This window comes from Delphinapterus leucas, chromosome 9 (assembly GCF_059928025.1).
Source record: "Delphinapterus leucas isolate spDelLeu-1000000601 "Yukka" chromosome 9, BTC_Dleu_Yukka2, whole genome shotgun sequence".
In the NCBI taxonomy this organism is placed as follows: Eukaryota; Metazoa; Chordata; class Mammalia; order Artiodactyla; family Monodontidae; genus Delphinapterus; species Delphinapterus leucas.
Genome location: NC_143137.1, coordinates 23545056 through 23565645, shown reverse-complemented (window position 1 = coordinate 23565645; position 20590 = coordinate 23545056). Strand labels below are relative to the sequence as shown.

The 20590-nt window shown below is 53.9% G+C and overlaps 1 protein-coding gene across 1 annotated transcript; it reads right to left on the bottom strand.

Moving 5' to 3' along the window:
• Positions 1–923: 923 nt before the first annotated feature.
• On the bottom strand, positions 924–11834 carry PRRT4 (proline rich transmembrane protein 4). Its single transcript, XM_022581823.3, has 5 exons — positions 11460–11834; positions 9518–10241; positions 9328–9432; positions 8883–9002; positions 924–4113 (listed from the first exon to the last, which is right to left on the bottom strand). The coding sequence occupies exons 2-5, from the start codon at positions 10167–10169 to the stop codon at positions 2288–2290; spliced, it is 2703 nt and encodes a 900-aa protein (XP_022437531.2). The 5' UTR covers positions 10170–10241; positions 11460–11834; the 3' UTR covers positions 924–2287.
• Positions 11835–20590: the final 8756 nt, after the last annotated feature.

The window sequence follows — 20590 nt, the reverse complement described above, 5'->3', positions numbered from 1 at the left end:
AGGCGATTCTTGCTGAGGAAAATCAAAGAAATGCTGGAGCTGGTGAGTAACCAGCTGTATTCCCCTGCCCGCTCCCCATCTCACCAGCCCCATTCAGAGCTTCCAAACAGAAAAGGAGTGTGTGTGTGTGTGTGTGTGTGTGTGTGTGTGTATGCATACCAGTGCCCGCTTCTGTGAGAGAGAGAGAGGCGGACAGACAAACATACAGAGAGACTGACTGGGGGTATGTGGGGCTTGGACTGCTTTGCTAAGAGCTGTGTGCCTGAACCCAAGGACCCTTGATGGGGACAGTGAGTGAGTGAGATGAGCTGGCAAGGTTTAGGACGAGGAAGAGATGTCAGAGAGGACTTGAGTGTGAGCAGAGGCAGATGGAAGGGTAAGTGGGCAAGGAAGGAAACAATTTCTCGGAGCAGCTCTGGTGCTGGGGCCTCTACAGCCACTACGACACCAGTGAGAAATGCCTGTAATTAGGAGGATGGCAGTTCTCTGGGCCTCAGCCCAGAGTGACAATGCAGCAAGAATTTCTGAGCCAAGCTGAGCCAGGTGATGGAGGAGACACAGTCATAACCACTCCAGTCCCACTCCCCAGCTGTGCCTGCCCCACCCTCCTCTCATTTTCTTCCCTACGATGACCCTCACTTGCCCCAAGCATCATTGGCTTCCCTCCTCCTTCTGAGATTCCAGACTCTGGGTGCTCCTTTCAGCCAAGACAGAGCTTCATGGGTGAGGAGAGCAGTGCTTTAATTCTTCCACTAGTGCGTTGGACCTGGTCTGGTGAGGCCCCCTCCACTCCCGGCCTCCCTGCTTCCCTCTTGCCTCCCTTGCTTCCCTTCTCAAATCCGCACACGCTGATGGGCAGAGTTGGAAGAAAAACCATTCCTATTCCTGTTTTTCCACTTCAAGCCTAGTATGTGTGCCCCTGTAGGCTTCCCTGCCAAAACACTGCCAGAATTTAGTTTTCAAATCTATGACTCTGTTTTAGTGCCACTCTGAACTTACCGCATTTTAGCCAAATGACAAATGCACACTACAGCCAAATGCTCTGGACAAGGGAGGGATTACAGAGTGCCTGGTGGCCGGATGTATTCATGGGTCTCTGCACTGTGACTTCTGCTTTGGTGGGTAGGACGGGGCTGGGGTTTGGGGAAGACAGGCTTTCTCCAGGGAGGATCTGCACCTGTGGGAGATGAATGTTCTCCAGGGGAAGGGAGTTGTTAGTCCAAACTTGAAGAGGTCCTGCTGGTAGGTGGAGCAAGTAGTTTCCTCTGTGAATTCCTCTGGGTACGTGGCAGAGAGATTGCTGCAAAACCCAGCTCAAAGTGATCAAGCCCTTGAGATGTGTAGCAACATTTCCATGAAGGATTTTGACACTAGGTAGTCCCTAACCACTTGTCCATCAGGACCTGAAGCCAGTTTCTTAGGAATGCAGACATTTCCACCAACGACTGTAGCGTTTCCGCCTCATTTCTCAGGGCAGTGATCCAACTCTGAAAAGCCACTTCCCAGGGAGTCAGAAGGGTCTTCAAGGGGCCACTCCCAGGACCCTCACTCAGCCCAGATGGGCCATGGACCCGTCTATGGGGAAAGGTCATGCGGAGGACAAGACCCCTTGCAGTCAGGAGTGAAGGTCACTGGGGTCTGAGATGGACCCACCCCACCCAAACACTGCTTCTCTTCCAGTTCTGGCAGAATCATTGCTGCTATTGCCTCATCTAAGCTTTTCCAAGAAGGTGAGACCTTTCTCCTCTGAAAATATTTTATTGATAAATTAACTCTGAAAGCGCTCACCTCCCACCCTACTGCTGTAGAGTCTCCTAGATGGGCCATGGACCCTTCTATGGGGAAGGATCATGTGGAGCACAGGGAGTCTCACTCACGCAGGGGTGGGATTCCTGGGCATGGCAGAGGTGGGTGTGGGGACTGAGGCCAGTCCTGAGGTCGGCTGAGGACAGCCCCTCTCACTCAGCACCAGAGTGGGAAGTGGTGGTCTGGAGTGGAGCACCTTGGAGCTTTATTGCTGGTGAATGCCAAGGAAAAGTGGGACCCCTGCCAGCCTAGAATTGCAGCTGAGGGCATCAGTGCCCAGGGCTCCAGAGAAGGTGGCACTAGCTCCCAATCAACAGAACCTGGCTGCTGACTCACCCATCCAGGAGTCCCTGGATGGGAAAGGAAGCGGGGAGAGGTATCTGAGCCAGGCGGGATTGGGGAAGGGTTACAGTGTGCAGGTCTCGGGCAAAACAGGCGCCAGAAGGGGGCGTATTGTCGGGGCGGCGAGGGGCCCACATCTTCACAGGTCTATGGTGTCGCTGCCCATGCTCAGCTCGTCAATCTGTCGGCAGGCGTCCAGGAATTGCTCCTGCAGCAAGGCCTCTTCGGCCTGCAGCTCAGGAGGAGGCTCTGGGGAGTCGCGGGAGGGTGGGGACAGGGCCTGGTAGGATCCTGAGGCCGGGAGGTTAGGGCTGCTTCCTGAGGGCCGCGGGGGACTGAGGACGCAGACCAGCGGACAGCGAGGGGGCCTGTCCGGGCTGGAGCACAGCAGCATGGACGAGCTGTCCCGCGACAGTCTGCACAGCGAGCCGGATGAGGCGCTGCTGCCCGCGGGCCAGGCCCCGGGAGAGGGGAGCTCGGGGGGCGCGGGGGAACCAGGGGCCTCCCCAGACCTCCCAGTGGGCCCGGGCCCGGTCTGCGCCCCCAGCGAGGCGGTGCGGTAGAGGCCGAGCCCCTGCAGGGCTTCCCCGAAGGCCGGGCCCTGGAAGAGGCCGGGCTTCAGCAGGGCTTCGCTGCAGAGGGCCTCCTCGATGCTGCGCCGCAGGTTGATGGGGGAGGGCGGGCGGAAGTCCACGGTGTAGTCGCTGCATGGGGAGGAAGCCGGGGAAGGGGCCGGGTTGGCGGCCGCGGCTTCGAAGCCACGGCAGCCTCCTCCCTGGAGAAGGAGGTCGGGACCCGGCCCTGCCAGGGCGCATAGCTGCAGCAGCTCCGCGTCGCCACGCGCGATAGCGCTCCCCAGGGGCTTCTTGTCGGGGGGCCCGGCGACCCAGCCTCCGGGCAGCAGAGGGGCGGCGTGGCCGGGGGACAAGCGGAAGAGCTTGGCCCAGCAGCGCGGCGGCACGCGGGGGCTGCAGAGCGCCGGGTAGAGGCCCAGCAGCGCCAACGGGAGCGCGACGCCCACCTCGCCCAGGCGCAGGCCGAGCTGGAAGGCCCACCAGGGCCAGGGCCCCTCCAGGCCAGGTTGGCCGCCGTAGCCCAGCGCGTGCAGCACCTCGTAGCCCTGCACGGCTCCGCTCAGCAGCCCGAAGGTGCCCGCCACTGGGGCCGTGCGCGCCGCGCGCCGCCAGGACTCGAGCGGGCCGAAGGGGCTGCGCGCCTGCGGGTAAGGAGTGGCGCCCTTGAAGCCGGACACTCCCAGGGGCGCTCCGGTCCGCCGCCGCCGACCCCCCAAGCAGGACAGCGCCAGCAGGAGCCCGGAAAGGAGGGCGGCGAGGAAGGCGTGCAGCCCGCGGGAGGCGAGCCGCAGGGCCCGCAGCGGGCGATGGGCGGCGCTCCCGAGGGCGGCGGCGGCAGCCAGCCCCAGCCCCAGGAGCAGCAGCGCGGCCAGGGCGGCTGGACAGCGCGGCGGGCGCGGCCGGGCCAGAAGCAGGCAGGCCAGGCCCAGGCCGGCGGCCAGGCAGGGCAGCGGGAGGTCCTGCAGCAGCAGCCAGGCCAGCGCCGGCAACCGGTCGCGGTGCCCGTAGGCGTCGTAGAAGAGCGGGAAGGCCCGGGTGGTCCCGGCGGAGAGCAGGAGCAGGTCCAGCAGCGCCAGGCAGGGGGCGCCGGGCGGACAGCGCCAGGGCAAGAGGGCCAGAGCCAGCAGCGCCAGCAGGGCCACGAGGCCGAAGAGCGCGCCTACCCCGTACACATGGGCCTCCCAGGCCAAACCCCAGCGAGCCTTGGCCTCTGTCCAGTCGGCCTCCAGGGTCAGGAAGAAGAGGGGCAGTGGGGCCGCAGGAGGCTGCGCTTCGCGTGCAGGCAGTTCTCTGATACTGCAGGACCCTGGCCCACATTCTGGCTGCACCGAAAGGTTCCCAAGGCTGGCGGGAGAGGGGTCATCCAGGCCAGAGGTGGAGGTGGTGGAGTCTGTGGGCAAAGAACGTTTGTGTGAGGCATTCCGTGCAGCCCTCCCCTTACCCACCCTACAGCCAGTAGCCTGTATGCCAATCGGAGAGTCCTCATAGCTTTCAGGAAGGACTTGTCTTAAATTTGAGACTCAGTGACCTCGCAGCCCCTCACCCTCCCCTCCCACCTCAAACTCCTCCGGCTGGCAGTTTCAGCCCTCATGCCCTCCCCCCACCCCATCTACCCCCAGCTCCCTGCTTTGTTCATTACCCTGTGATTCCACTGAAAAGGGTTTTTCTTAAGAAGTCACAGAATTTTACAAGTGGAAGGAGCTGTAGAAGCCCCCTCTAGTTCAATCCTCCCGCCAGGAAGGAGGCTGTGTGAGAGCAAGGATCGCTTTGCTCACATCTGAATACCCACGCCTAAAACACTGCCTGGCACAGAGTGGGCACTGAGCAGATATTCGCTGAAGAAGTGAATCCTCTTATTTTCCAGATGAAGATACTGAGGCTCTGCCGAGAGGACAAGTAACTTGTCCAAGGTTACAAATTGGCAGAGCTGCAACTAGAATCCAGATCTGAGCACCAGTTTGAGCCCCTCTCCTTGATTTCAGAGGCGCTTCATAATACTAGTTTGCTTATCTCTTGTTCTGCACCCCTGACTCCCAACTCCCACCTTGGTGCTAGAAGAAGCTTGCCCTGCCTTTTTTCAGCTGCTCCCCCTTCTCCCTGTCTCGTCAGGAAAAGCCACCCCGCACTGCCACCCCACACACACACACAGCAGGGGGAGTGATATGACTCTCCCATCCCCAGCACCCCGAGAAAACACAGCCTTCCCTATTCACTGGCCTTCCTGCCTGCTACACCTGCAACCTCGGCCTACCCATGGCTATGGTCCCCATCCTAACTCAACTGCAAAGCCATTGGTCTGAGGCTCTTACAATGCCCCTCTGGTTCTCACCCCCTTTTACAGAAGGTGACATTGAGATGGACTCCCCTGGGTCTCAAGACTACCCTTGAACTCTGAGGGAGGAACATTTGGGGGGATCATAGCTTAGCGAGTGAGCCCCTCAGGTGCTCTGGGGTTTGCTAACTTAGGCTCCCAGCCCCATCCTGTGCTCTAACATCTTCCCCACATCCCTTGAGGAAAGGGAAGTCAAGTAAGAGAGTGTGAGGACTAAGATCCTTAATTCTACTCTCCTGGAGCTAGAGAGGGGTGAAAAAGAGTTAGACCCAAGGATTTTCCATGGCCAGGCAGCAAGGGAAGATGCTTCACGCTGGACCTCCCTCCCCTATCTAGCAGGCTTAGCAGAACCGCAGCTGCAGGCAAGGATGGAGGGAGAAAGATGGTGGAGAAGGATGGGAGGAGCCATCTGGCGATGGGGAAATGCACGGGAGACAGATGTAGAATGAGGCGGGGAGGATCTCCTGACAAGCAGACTCCTGCCCCAATTGCCTGGCCATACCCAGCCATGCCTCAGCAGGACAAAACAGGAAGACTCGAGGCGCACCCCCATCCCTACCCCAGGCAGTGCCAGCTTGTGCTGGGGACATGGAAAACAGAGCAATTCTAAGAAAAAGGAAAACGAGTGAGCGGGCCAGAAAGCAGCCCTGGAGAGAGGGGAGGGGAAGGTAGAATTGGGCAACTGGGAGGGCAGAGAGGGAGCTGCCAAAAAATTACATATATACAGCTGGCTGCCTACTGCCAATGGCAGCATGTTCCCTGGTTCCTGTCCCATCATATGCCGCAAGTCTAAAATGGGGAAGAGCACCTACTGCACACGGCTGTTATGAGGATACATGGCCAGCGTGTGCAAAGCTCTTTGGAGAGACTGGTGCATCATAAGCATTTGATATACAACTGTTGTTGGTCTGATCATTATGGGCTACTGTTTATCACCCGTCAGTCATCGGTGTGTGTCTGTGTGAGTGTGACCATTTCTGGCCTCAAACTAAGTCTCGATTTAACTAACAAAAGGCTGTCTTCCCTTAGAAAGTCAACAATTACTCAAATGAGTGAACGTCAACGCACTGTCTCTCTGTGAACCCTGTTTAAAGAACACCATTTAGATGGACTGACCATCCCCAAACACCTACTGAAGACACAGCCGTGAGTTAAATGAGGAATCATTCAGCTGGGAACTGACGGCTTGCTGATTTGGCGGGGGGACAGGGTCAGTCTAACACCAGTGGGATCAAATACACAAACATTCTCCCTCACCCCTCATTTATTGGTCCCCTCAGATACCCTTGCCCAAACCACTTCTGCAAAGTGGACGAGTCTCCTTGGTCTTTCCGGTCTTGGTGGGCTCTGCAGAGAGGCAAGGAGACCCCAGCCAGGAGCCCACAGCCTGCGCCAACCTGTCGCCCCTCATGCCTCCTCCTCGCTCACTGTACGGACAAGTGCAGCTCTCAGAGAGCTGCCTCACCTCACCCTCTTCCAGCTCCACTTCTCACTCGATGGCCACAGAAGACCCCATCTTTCACCTCTGGCCCAAAGCATTATGGCAACTAGAGCAACTTGCAACATTCCTAAGAAGCCAGAAAAAGAATGAAAACCAGGAAATAGAGTACAGGCCCAGCTCAAGCGTCAGAGGAGAGAGCTCTGACCTAGGAGCACTGCTCCCAGGGGGCAGGGCAGGGCAGGCCAGGTATGGGTGGGGACAGGTGAAGAAGGCCCAGCCTCTGTCTTTGATGGGTCCGCTCGACCTCATCCTCTGTCTCCCCATTTGAGGCTTCCACAGAAGGGGCCCTCGGTTTCCCCCAGAAGGTAGTGACTTCCTAGGATCCCTCTCCTGCGCAGGCCTCCCTTACAAGGTGGTCCCACCTATGGCTCCTCTTGACCTCAGGGGCAAGAGAGGAGATGGGATGTCAATGTGAGTAACTGGTGAAGCCAGAGCAGATTGGGGAGGAGTTGCAAAGAGGGCCCGGCTCAATTTATGGAAAAGTCCACTAGCTGCCCAGATCAAAGGGCTGGGGAATCACTCTCTACTCTGGAAGCCTGAAGCTGCAGCCCGATCAGTGGCCTGGCCCCATCCCTCCCCCCAGCCCCACCTCCCAGGATCACAGAGGATTGGTACTCCTTGTAAGGGTGACATTCGAAATATCTAACCACTGTTTCAGGTGAATCAGAACAGCTGCCAGCCAGGTGGTCAGGGAGGGGAGTGGCGCTCAGGAGGCTAAGGAGAGTGGGTAGTTATCAACTGGTATGGAAGTCTTTTACTTTGTTAACGACCTGCACAACTGTTCAGCCCTTACTGGCTGAATGCAAGCTCTGTCCGAGGTGAAGCAGACCTAATGCAAGAAAAGAGAAGCCCTAGGCCCAAAGGTTAACTGTACCGAGGTTAGAAAGTTCCTAGAGAAGACACAGAGAGACTCCCTTTATCCCCTAACTGCTTGCCACTGCTGGCAGGAACAAGGCCCTTTGGCCTTCTCTCCAGGAGGCCTGCAGCCCTCCGGGGTTTATCCAAGAGGAACAGCCAGGAAGAGGCTGGGTTCCTGCTGCCATAGAGAGGAGGGGGAAGGAGGGCGGGGCCCCCAGCCGCTGGGCTGCCTCTGATATTGTCCAGACTCATTAAACCTGCCTGGCCAGCGCTGTCACCAAGGCTGGCAGACCGCCACCCAGCATCCTTCCCCTGAGGCCACAGAGCCTGCCCCCAACTCCACAGCAGATCCTGCCACTGCTGCACACTGCGCTCGACGGGGAGGAGATGGCAGGCTCCCCACCCACACGCCCAGGAGTGCTGAGTCCGCTCGGCAGGAAGCGACAGGCAGGTGCTGCGTTAAGTTTGGAGCTGAAAGAAGCTCGGGTGGGGACCAGCGATTTCCACTGCTGCACCAGTTCCTAGGGTGGAGTGGCTGAGAGGATTCCCAGCCACAGTTAACCCTTTGCATGTCCCCCTTGGCCTCACCTACCAGAACCTCTCCCCAAGCAGCATGCCCTCTGCCTTTTGTGGTATGTGTTGTCCCACCACATTTAGGGGCCACAGTTGCCATGTCTGAGAGGTAGATCTGGAATGTACTTGGGACATACCGGGGAAAGAAGCAAGGTTAACAGACACTGTTTAATGAGCTAATACTTTGTGCCCATTACATTATGTGGAAGCTTTACAGTAACAAAATAGGCACTATTATTAAACCCCAGATATAGGAGAAAATTTAGGCTCAGAGAAGTTAAATAGCCTGTCCAAGGTCATCAGCCAGTTAGGAAGGGGATTGGGATTCAAGTCTCAAAGCCAAGTCTCAGGATTCCAGAGCCCCTGGTCTTTCCTCTGCACCACCAGCTTGTCTATGTGCGTGTTCTGAAAGGCTCCCTTGAGCAAGGATGGCATCTGTCTGCGCAAGGTCTTCTCTTTAACGTCTTCCCAATGAGGGGCCCAACTCTGCCTATATCTGACAGCATGTCATGTCAGATCAGACGGCAAAGGAGACAGCCCCAAGGTCGGAGTGGGAGGGTAGGGAGGCAGGCCAGGCAGACTGGAGTAGAGGGTGAGGTTAGTGCTGAGGCTGTGGAAATCATGAAGGAGTTCCTTTGTCTGTTTGCCCCTGATACATTTGTCTACATCCTGCTCTGCCTATGATTGTAAAACTCCCAGAGAACCATTACTTAACTCTGTGTGGGACCATCCTCAGCAACGCTTGTTCTCAGACCATTAATATATATCTCCATAGTGGTGATGAATAGAATGGTGATGACAGTGAAATACAAGGATCCCAGAATGCCGATGAGTGGCTAGCATGTAGTAAGTGCTCAATAAATAATTTTCAAGTTTAAATGAATTGGATACTTACCTAGTGATGCTGTTGCAATCAAGGCAGAGCTTAGGGAAGCAGCTGGGTCCAGTGGCCTTGGACTTGGGAGCTTTGTCTCCTGGGGGGATGGGGGCGGGGACAGAGTGGTGCCAAAGAACCCTGCAAAGGGAGCACATAGGGCTAGACTGCCATCCTACCAGCCAGCGTTGGCCTCTGGAGCTTTGGAGAAAATCCTGTCCTTTCTCAGAGCTTGACCTATGGGAGCCACTGTCCCAGGAATTGTAGCCACATGTATACCAGAAGCTAAGCTACAAGGACCAAACCAGACTTAGTATGGCAAAGAGGGCATTTCCCCATAGAGCAGTGGCTGGTATCCCAGGTCCTGGGAGAAGGAATGCGAGCTGCCCTTGAGTCAAGGGAAAAAGGAGGTGCTGGCATTTAGAGGTGTTCCATAAATGCTTGTTGCAGTGAAATAAACACTCACCTGGAGAACCCAAAATTCCAGAGGCAGAGCTTGGGGATGCAACTGGGTCCGGGGGGCTCAGGCCTGATAAGTTCCGGAGTGGGGACACAGTAGTGCCAAAGAACCCTGCAAAAGGAGTCCAGGCTGAAGCTTCCTCCTACCTGCCAGACTGCCCAGCAGGGGCTCTCCTTGGGTTGGGGTGGGTACTCACCAAAGGGTCCCAGGCGCCCAGCAATCTCTGCCAGGCTGGCCCGCAGGCTGGGCAGCAGGGGCAGTGTTCGATGTCCAAGCGTTGGGGCTACGCCTGCTCTCAGCGCCATGTCAAACTTCAGCTCCAGCTCGCTCTGGTGGAGCCTGGGAGCACTGGATGGAGGTGCTGTAGCCGTCAGAGCAGTATCCCAGGTCATGGTGCCCATCCTGGGCTGGTAGGGAGCAGTGGGCCGGTCAGTGGGCCCAGCGAGGAGGGACGTGGACTCCAGAGGCCAGGAGGAGGCCCAGGGAGTAGAGCTGCCTTCAGCTGAGCCCTGCTCCGGGGGGGAGTTCCCGAGAGAGCCCACCAGTAGTTCCCAAAGGGGGCCAGTCCTCAGCCCACCGACCACCTCTTCCTCCGGCTCCCGGCTCGGCCCAGGAGAAAGTGCCTGGGTCTCCGTGACAGAGCTCCCCCAAGCAGCAGCAGGTCTCCGAAGGTGGAATTTGAAGTTAAGCCCCAGGTTGAGAGACAGCACGGAGGCCTCACTCTGAGGTGGCGGGGCCAAAGTGGTGACATGGGCACCTGGGACAGAGGAGGCAGGCTGAGAGCCCACAGGGACAGCAAGCAGGACCCAGCAGAACAGCCCCAGCCCCAGACAGCCATACCCCGCCATGGCCCCTCCTGGCCTCAGGCGGCCTGGGTAGGCAGGGGACTCAGGTCTTCAGCACCTCTGAGCACGAAGGTCCTGGAGAGAGGAGAGGTGCTATGAGCTCTGGCTGCCTGGGATCTGATGCCCCAGAGAGACTTCTGATCCCAGAGAAGCAGGTGGTGGGGATAGGACACAAAGGCTTCCGCCCAAGGAGAGTTGCCAGCTTCTTCCTGAACATTCAGGCCCCAGCACAAATCTCTTCCCTGCAGTTTCCCTTCTCTCCCAGCCAAGGTTCCTTCTCCCTAAGCCCCTGCCTCCCCCACCTGCTCAGTCTGGGGATGGGTCTGACTGCATCCAGCTGCCCTCATCCTTGACTGACAGCAGAGCGAGTGAGTGGACATGGCTCTCAGACTCAGATCCCTTCCCTCCCTCTCTTCTCTCTTTCCTCCCTCAAATATCTGTTGAGGCCTACTATGTGCTGAGCACTCTTCTGGTAATACAGCTGTGAACAAGCTAGCCCTCACAGATGAGCCTCAACACATTCCCACCCCAGCTCCGGCCCCCTCTAAGATGTTTGTCCTCTCACTCAGACCCTGAGAGCACTGGTCCCCGGAGGGATGAAGCACAGGGTGAGTGATCTGGCAGAGATGGAGAAGGCAGCTCTGGCCAGGGAAGCAGGGTGCCCTGGTCTGGCAGAAGCTCTGTCCCTTCAGCCTTTTCCCTCTTTCCTGAGGCTTGGCCGGCTCCCCATCCCTTAACCCTAGAAGTACTGGGGGGAGGGTCAGCTTGGCCATCTCTGGCTTCCGGGGGGAAGATGGCCAGGTAGGCAAACTGGACAAGGGGCTGCTACAGTAGACATCTAACTCCCCGGCCCCCAGGCGCCTATATCTGGTAGGGGAAGGGGAGGGTGAGCCAGGGACGGAGGTGCACCCAGCACCCTTACATCACACACACGGCCACACCTAGCACCCATGACACACTCATCTACTCACCCTTCACACACCCCTGCACGTAAGTGCGCACACACGCGCACACACACACACACACACACACACTTGGTCCTGCCGAGCCCCCTCCCTCCTACACGGGTTCAGACCCAAGCTCTGTGAGCTCGCAGCCTGCTCTGTGTCACAGGCACACACACACACCCCTACCTCACAGACGCACACAGTATATACCGACGCAGAGGCATACACACACATTCGCACGCTCCTTACAGACACACAGCACACACCGTCATTCCCCGACATGCACATTCCTACACACCCACCCACCCGCCCCTACAGGCAGGCGCGCGCGCGCACGCGCACACACCTCCTCCTCCCGCTGCCCTGACGGCAGACGTGCTCCTCTTGCTCTCTCCCGCAGGCGGGTCTCCTCCGACAAGTACCCCGAGAAGGGGCGGTCGCGGCGGCCCAGGCGCCCCGCTGGGCGATGCTCCACCGACTCTGGTCGGTTCTCTCTGCGCCCGACGCCCCCTTGGCTCGTCCCGGCCACCGCGGCTTCGCCGACGCGCTGCCCCGGGTCTGGCGCGGCCCGTCCCCGGCCCGCAGCGCTGGCCCCAGGCAGGCGGCCCGGCCCGGCTCAGGCTCCGCGCTCCCTCCCACTGCGCCGCCTCCAGGCTGCGAGCCTCGCTCCCCGGCAGAGCCGCGCGCCGGGCTCCGCGGCAGCCGCGCTCTGACCGGCCGCCTTCCCCGCCTCCTGCGCTCCCGCCCCTCGCGCCCGCCCTCTCCCCTCCTCCTCCCCCGGACAGCGGCCCGCGGTCCGCCCCCAACCTGGCCGGCAGGCAGGCGGGCGCGCTCCGCAGCGCTGAGCCGCCGCCGCCTCTGTGCCCGCGTTCCCACGCGCGCTCATTCACCCGGCGCTGCCGCCCAGCCGCGGCAGGCGCGGGCACAGCGTTCTCAGCCTGGCGCCGCAGCCGCAGGCTCCCAGGGCGGCCCATCACACACATCCACTCGTACGCCCTCCCCAGGAAACACCGCGGGCCAAAGCACCACGCGCACGCTCGTGTGCACACACACGTGCGCGCGCGCGCGCACACACACACGGCAGCCTGCCCAGGATGGCACCCGCGGCAAGAAGAACCACTATGTTTATTAAGCCGTGAGTGGAAGGTGTAATAAGCACGTCTGCACCCTTTATTTCATTAGTCCTCAGCACAACCCTGTGGGTGTCCCCATTTCACAGACAGGTAAATTAAGGCCCGGGGTGGGTGGGGAAACTCACGAACTTGCCCAAGATTACAAAGCTGGTCAACCCGAACCCAGTCCCTCTGCAGTTTTCTCCATCACCTGGTGGCTTTCAACATTTGGAAGTGCCTCCAACACTTCACAGGTGAACCACCAAGTGTCAATCCGTGTGTAACATTTCTTTTTGCTAAAACTGATCTCTCAAAAATACTGAAGAGTTTCAGAAATGTCTCTCACCTTGTGAGAGGTGGCTTACAACTTGTTTCCAATAAGGGGCAAGAGGAGAACAGTGAAGTCAAAGAGTGTGCAGTCCAGGAATATAAGAGTGTGCAGGCCAGTGTTGAAGATAACTAAAGAGCAGGGCTGTCACTGTGGATATTTCATGGACCCTATCGTGCTGTCACAGTGACTGATTTAAGTAGTACTGGCTCGTTTACGCTGACTTGAATCTCTAAATCCCTCCCAAGGGCTTCCCTGGTGGCACAGTGGATAAGAATCTGCCTGCCAATGCAGGGGACACGGGTTTGAGCTCGGGAAGATCTCACATGCTGCGGAGCAACTAAGTCCATGCGCCACAACTACTGAGCCTGCGCTCTGGAGCCTGCGAGCCACAACTACTGAGCCCGCGTGCCACAACTACTGAAGCCCAGGCGCCTAGAGCCCGTGCTCCGCGACAAGGGAAGCCACCACAATGAGAAGCCTGCGCACCGCAAGGAAGAGTAGTCCCTGCTCATGGCAACTAGAGAAAGCCCGTGCACAGCAACAAAGACCCAATGCAGCCAAAAATAAAAAACGAAATTTCTAATAAATAAATAAATAAATCCCTCCCAAAATGTTAGTATTTGAAAGTATCAGGCGAACATAAAACACAGGAGGTTCCTTGCACCATACAAAGCTGTCCCCAAAATCCCAGACATTCTACTGTGTGCCGAGCACCATGCTGGATGCTTAGGTGTCTCCTCACTTAGTCCTCATCATAGGCCACACAGAGAGAAAAATGAGTGTCACCAGGTAACAGCCTTGGATGTTACCCTGATTCCCCTACCTTGCTGTTCTGCAAGGTTGGGGAGAGGGTGCTTAAAGAGTTACCCAGGGGCTTCCCTGGTGGCACAGTGGTTAAGAATCCGCCTGCCAATGCAGGGGACACGAGTTCGAGCCCTGGTCGGGGAAGATTCCACATGCCGCGGAGCAACTCAGCCCGAGCGCCACAACTATTGAGCCTACGCTCCAGAGCCCGCGTTAAAAAAAAAAAAAAGAGTTACCTAGGGCAGATCTGTCTCAAGAATGGCTAGCATAGCACTTGGCCCAGGCACATGCTCAATGAATATTAGCAAAGTGAAGAATGAATGATTCTAGAGCCCAAATGGGCGATGGGTTGCATTTCAGAAAGGCATCCAGAACTCACTTTCTTATCACAGAATTCCCCCAATTGATGTAAGATAAACTCAGGCCACTAACTGAGCCCCTCTCCAGGAAACATCAACGATGAAGTCTGGGATTTATTCGGGGTCTCTAAACAAAATATTGCCAAGGGCTTTCCCTGGATGCACCCTCAGGGATGACTATAGGGCCCCTCCTCTAGTAGGAAATCGCCCTAGTCATTTAGGGGCTGCCTGGAGGCTGCATACTGGGATCCAGCCTCTGGGTTTCTCTCATATACTTAATAAAAGTTATCCCACTAAATAAAAGTTATCCCACTAGAGACGTTTTCCTTGAATCCTCCTCATAGAAAGGCTCATTTCCTGCTAATCATGTTCAGTTAAAGACTTCTAAATGAAAAGACAGAAATAAACATGCCCCAGTACATTAAAATAACTAACAATCCTCCCAGTAATTATATATGTATGTGTGTATATATATATATATATATATATTTATATTTATTTATTATTTATTTATTTATTTTGCAGTATGCAGGTCTCTCACTGTTGTGGCCTCTCCCGTTGCGGAGCACAGGCTCTGGACGCGCAGGCTCAGCGGCCATGGCTCATAGGCCCAGCCGCTCCGCTGCATGTGGGATCTTCCCGGACTGGGGCACGAACCTGTGTCCCCTGCATCGGCAGGCGGACTCTCAACCACTGCGCCACCAGGGAAGCCCTAATTATATTTTTTAAAAGGGAAGTTAGGGTTCTGGGTTAAGATGGTAATTGAATGTGTACATCTAATTTCACTCTCTCCTAAAACCCCACTAAAACTTCCATAAAGAGATTTTTAAATCAAGAGATAAACCTACAAGGATAGACAGAACAGGGAAAAAGACAACAGTCACAAAATTTTTGAAGCAGGATGCCAGACCAGCCATCTGGTTATTTACTGACTTCCCAGCCCCAAGGAAAAAGACATCTCAGCTGGCAGTGGCGAAAATTGAGAGCCAACTTGATCTACATGGCAAGGTTCTCAGAGGCACAGAAATTGGGAGTCCAAGGTACCTCTGGATTCCCAGAGGTGAAAGGTGGAAGAGGTTGCTAAGATAAGGACCAGGATGAGAAGTTAGATCCCTCCATCTCTCCCCCAGCTCCAAGCCCCTGGGCAACAGTCCCTCCCCTATGCCAGCCAGAGTCTGGGAGATTTTCCTCTGAAGAATGTAAGATACAAGGTGTCTGGGTTGGAGCACAGTTGTGCATGGAGATACCATACTGAAAAATACTGAAAACAAAGGGATTAAGTGACCGCGCCATATGGAATGCAGAATGCTGAATGCTGAGCTTTCTGACACCATCAGGGTCCCCAAGTGCTGGGAGTAGGACCTAGGCAGGAAACTGGAAGATACTACTCTGGGGTATTTCACCAGTGCACGAGGAAAGACCTAAAAATACTGACATAAGAAACAGCCCAGCCAGCCCACCCTACGGTGGCAAACCCAACCTCTGAGCTCAGAGTTTCTGACTAGCCTCCCTCCCACCTACACGACCTTAATCACGGCCAAGTGTTACCAGACATCCAGGAAATTTTCTAATGCAGAAGACAGCCACAAAACAATCAGAAAAAAAGTAACTTGGAGGAAACAGGTTACACAGGGAGAAGAAAGTGTCAAAAAGACCACAGTTAATATCCTTAGAGAGATAAAAGATACTGCATTCATGAAACAGGAACAAGATGCTCTACAAAGGAACATCCAAAGATGTTTGTAGCAAAAGCAACAATTATGTCTAAAATCATGACAGCAGAAACAAAAACATTCAACACAGAGATAGGCAGATAAAGTTGATACAACCTCCCTGGAAAGTAAAGCAAATATACAAAGAGATAGAAAATATAGGAGGGGAGGGGCTTCCCTGGTGGCGCAGTGGTTAAGAATCCACCTGCCAATGCAGACGACACGGGTTCAAAGCCCTGGTCCGTGAAGATCCCACATGCCCGCAAAGATCCCACATGCCACAGAGCAACTAAGCCCGAGCACCACAACTACTGAGCCTGGGCTCTAGAGCCTGCGAGCCACAACTACTGAGACTGTGTGCTGCAACTACTGAAGCCCACGAGCCCGTGCTCCACGACAAGAGAAGCCACTGCAGTGAGAAGCCTGCGCATTGCAACGAAGAGTAGCCCCTGCTCGCTGCAACGAGAAAGCCCATGCGCAGCAACGAAGACCCAACGCAGCCTTAAATAAATAAATAAATAAATAAATGTATTTTAAAAAAGAGTAAAGGAGAAGCCAAAATATCATTATATTGTGAAACATTTGGAAAGCCATTAGAAAAAAAAATGTGATTAGGTTAAAGCTAAATATCCCCATCAATAGTTTTTCTATACAAGAATGGGGAGAAATATCCCATTCGATATAGGCAAAATGCATTAAAGAAAGAAATAAACTTATTAAAAAATGAAAGGAACCTATGTGAAGCAAACTACAGAACTTTACTGAGAGATATAAGAGACTTTGATAAATCCTTCCACAATGTATACATGTGTCAAATCATCACATTGCACACATTACATATCTTACAGTTTTGTCAATTTGTACCTTAATAAAGCTGAGAAAATAAAAGAGGCCTTGATCAATGGAGAAACCAACCTTGTTTCTGGATAGAACCTCTCAATATTTTATAAGATCATTAATTCTTTCCAACTTGATTCGTATGTTGAGCACTATTCCAATTAAAATATCAATGAGATTTTTTTAAATTTGAAATAATTATTCCATAGCCCGTCTGTAAGAATAACAGGCACAAGAAGAGAAAGAGTGGCAGACGGGATGTATGGCAAAAACTTGCTCCTTGGGTAGTGTGTATTGATTTACATAAATATTAAAATATAGTACAAAGCTACAATGATTTCTTTTTTATTTTTATAAATTTATTTATTTATTTTTGGCTGCGTTGGGTCCTCGTCGCTGCACGTGGGCTACTCTTTGTTGCAGTTGCACGGGCTCTAGGCGTGCGGGCTTCAGTAGTTGTGGCACACAGGCTTAGTTGCTCCGCGGCATGTGAGATCTTCCTGGACCAGGGATCGAACCCGTGCCCCCTGTATTGGCAGGTGGATTCCTAACCACTGTGCCACAAGGGAGGTCCCTATTGTTATGCAATTTTTAAAGGTTACTTTCCATTTACAGTTACTACAAAACATTGGCTGTATTCCCCGTGTTGTACAATACATCCTTGAGCCTATGTTACACCCAACAGTTTGTATCTCCCACTTCCCGCCACTGGTAACCACTATGTTGTTCTCTATATCTGAGAGTCTGCTTCTTTTATGTTATATTCCCTAGTTTGTTGTACTTTTTAGATTCCACATATAAGTGATACACAATGATTTTTTTAAACTGTGATTCTGGCACAAGAATCAATGGGGAGGGGAAAGCAGTGGGAAGAAGCACTAGCTAAGCAACTGGCCCATTTCTTTACTCCTCACGGCAGAACTCCAGTTGTCTGCACCATCGTCTCCACTTCTTTACCTCCTACTCCAGCCCGGCTTTCCATCCCCTTGCTCTACTAAAACAGCTCCTGTCAAGCCGTGTGTCAAGTCACGATGACTTTAGGTTGCCAACTGCAGTAGATGTGAATCTTCTTCCTTGACTTTCCTGAAGCAGTAGATAACTTACCCCTCCTCTGTCGCTCACTCCTCTTGGCTCTGGAGACACTGCATCTGCCTTGCTCCCCTCCTTTGCCACTTGGCCTTCTCCACGTATAGTCTTGCCTAGGCAATTTCACCTGGTAATACGGTTTTAAATACCAACTCTGACCTCTAAGCTTCAGTCTCGTATTATCTAACCACCTACCTGACTTCTCTGCTTAGCTAAGAGATGCTTCAAACTTGTCATGTCCAAAAAAGAACCCTTTCCCCCAATCATTTCCCACGAAAAACCAGTCAACCTCTCCACCAAAAGAACTTTTCCTCCAGTCTCCCTCATACTTTCCTATTTTATGTAATACTACTACTTTTCCCTACTCAGTTGACTAACCAAATATCTAGCTGTGGTTTCTGATTCCTCTCTTGCCCTCACCCTTGCATCGAATTCATCAGCAAATCTAGGCAGCTTTATCTCCAAAAGACTTCTCACATCCATGCTCTTCACTGCTGTCTGCCGCCATCACTGTCTCACCTAGATTACTGCTTTCTGTTCCCAACCCCTGGCGGCAACTGATCCTTTCACTGTCTCCACGGTTTTGCCTTTTCCAGAGTGTCAATTGGTTGACAGCGTATAGTCTGTAGCCTTTTCAAATTGGCTTCTTTCATTTAGTAACATGTATCTAAGCTTCTTCCATGTCTTTTCACAGTTTGATCGCTCATTTCTTTTCAGTGCTGAATAATATTCCATTGTCTGGATGAACCACAGTTTATTTATCCATTCACCTACTAAAGAACATCTTGGTTGCTTCCCAAGTTTTGGCAACTATGATAGAGCTGCTATAAACATTCACATGCAGGGACTTCCCTGGCAGTCCAGCGGTTAGGACTCTGCACTTTTGATGCAGAAGGCGCGGGTTCCATCCCTGGTCGGGGAACTAGGATCCTGCGTGCTGCCTGGCGTGGCCAAAACCAACCAACCAACCAATGGACAAAAAGAAAATTCATGTGCAGGTATTGTATGGACATACGTTTTCACCTCTTTGGGGTAAAAACCAAGGAACACAATTGCTAGGTCATATGGTAAGAGTATGTTTAGTTTTATAGGAAACCACCAAACTATCTTTCCGTTTTGCATTCCCACCAGCAATGAATGAGGGTTCCTATTGCTCCACATCATCACCAGCACTTGGTGGTGTCAGTGTTTCAGATTTTAGCCATTCTAATAAATGCATAATAGTATCTCATTGTTGTTTTAATTTGGAATTCCCTGATAACATGATTTTGAGCATCTTTTCCTACGCTTATTTACCATCTTCTTTGGTGAGATGTCTTTCAGATCTTTTGCCCATTTTAAAATTGAGTTGTTCATTTTCTTCTTGTTGAGTTTTAAAGGTTCTTTGTATATTTTGGATTACAGTCCTTTATCAGATATGTCTTTTGCAAGTATTTTCTCTCTGTCTGTGGTTTGTCCAAATACTACTGTTTAATCAGAAAAAAAAGAGCTCTTCAGATTCAACACAACACACATCACCCAGGCGAGTGCCTCGACACCTTAAACACCTCCATCACCCAAGAATCCTATGATCTCCCTGAGTCCCACACTAGGATCCCCCTCACCTGCTCCCAGTGGCCTGGCTAGCATCTTCCCTCAGCCACTGCCCTGTCTAGCTTTCCTGAGCTCAGCTGTTCTCTCTCACTTCCTCTCAGCCATGCTCTGAGGCTTCTTGTCCCTTCTCCCAGGTCTGAGAATGAGGTCACATTCCAGTGATACTCCTAGCAGCCAAGAACCAGCCACCTGAGAGTGGACTTTGGTTTGGTCCTGAGAGGCAGAGGGAGGGAAATGGCAGCGTGGAAGGGCCATGGCAAGAATCAGTGAGAAGAGTCAGGCGTCAGGTCTGGGATGAGGGCTCCTCAGTCCAGCTGTGTGGGGCTGCCCTCTCCCAGGAGGTCAGAACACCTCCCCAGCACCCAGAAGGCCAGTGCCTACCGGTGACTGCCTGCTCTCTCCAAGAGAGATGAAGAAAAATGGGGGTGAATGAGAAGCAGAGTGGTGAGAGGAAGGAGTCTCGAGGAACGGAGATGGGGACACTCCTGCTGATGGCTCCTGGGGTGGGGGAGCTGGGGTAGGCTGGCAGAGGGTCCCTCCAGGGAGTCCCTGTGTTTCATCTCTTTGTGTCTTTAGCTCAAAGACACAAAGCTTTAGCTCAAAGATTAGGAGTGAATAGGGCAAGGGTCAGGGAGGTCTGCTGCACACATTGCTGTGTAATTTTTTTAAAAAAGAAGAACGGTGCTTTAATCTTTTGACAAGGGCAGCTGTTGCCAAATGTCTGCTTTGTGGGCCTCTATCTCCTTGTTTTCTGCAGTCCTTAGACTTAACTCTACCTTACCGTTTTCCAGTGTATCAGATTCCTCATTTGCAAAATGGGATAATAACAATCCTTCCTCGAAAGAGTCACTGGGACCACTAGATGAGCCCATATATACAAAATGCTTTGAATATGTAGAAATGGCACATTGAAATACTTATGGAAGTGTTTGCTACCATGTTACGATGGTATTACGGTTCCAGGAGTGACAAATAAAGCCTCTGGGGTGAGTGGAGGAGGTGAAGTTTGGGGGCAGTGTACAGAAGAGGCTCGTAGGGGATGCGGTACCAGGAGGGGGTGGGGACAAGTAAGAGACGGAAGTGGCTAGGAGAGGAAGATTCCTACCCGGGGATGGGCTACGAGGTGCACTCTAGCCAGCAGGTAGAGAGAGGTAAAGAGCTTGCGGCTGGTAGGAGCTGTGATACCATCTGCAAGGCTGATCTGTTTAAGTTTTATAGGACAGAGTCGGCCCCAGGGAAAAGTGTCCTGGTTCTCACATCCCGGTGAAAAAGCACATGCCCTGCTTAGAGCAGAGGTCCCTGCCCTGCTCCTCCCATCCTGCCCAGACCCTTGGACCACCCAGGCTCAGAATAAGAGGGGAATGGGGCAAAAGGTTGAGGGCTGCACTGGGGGCCCTGCCCCTCCTCCCACACAAAGCTCGGCTGGGCTTTGGCTTTTGACAACCTGACGTCTTCCCACAAGTGCCCAGAGAACCCAGCTGTTGCCCGCAGCAGCCGAGCGGAGACCCGCGGCCCCGAATGCTTCTGCCCACGACCCTCCCCATCCTGGTGATGCCCCCAGCCCTCAGGTGCTGGGAGGACAGATTGGAGCAGCTGAGGGACCTGCGGGGCTGAGGGAGGATGACAAGCGCCACCGCGGCAGC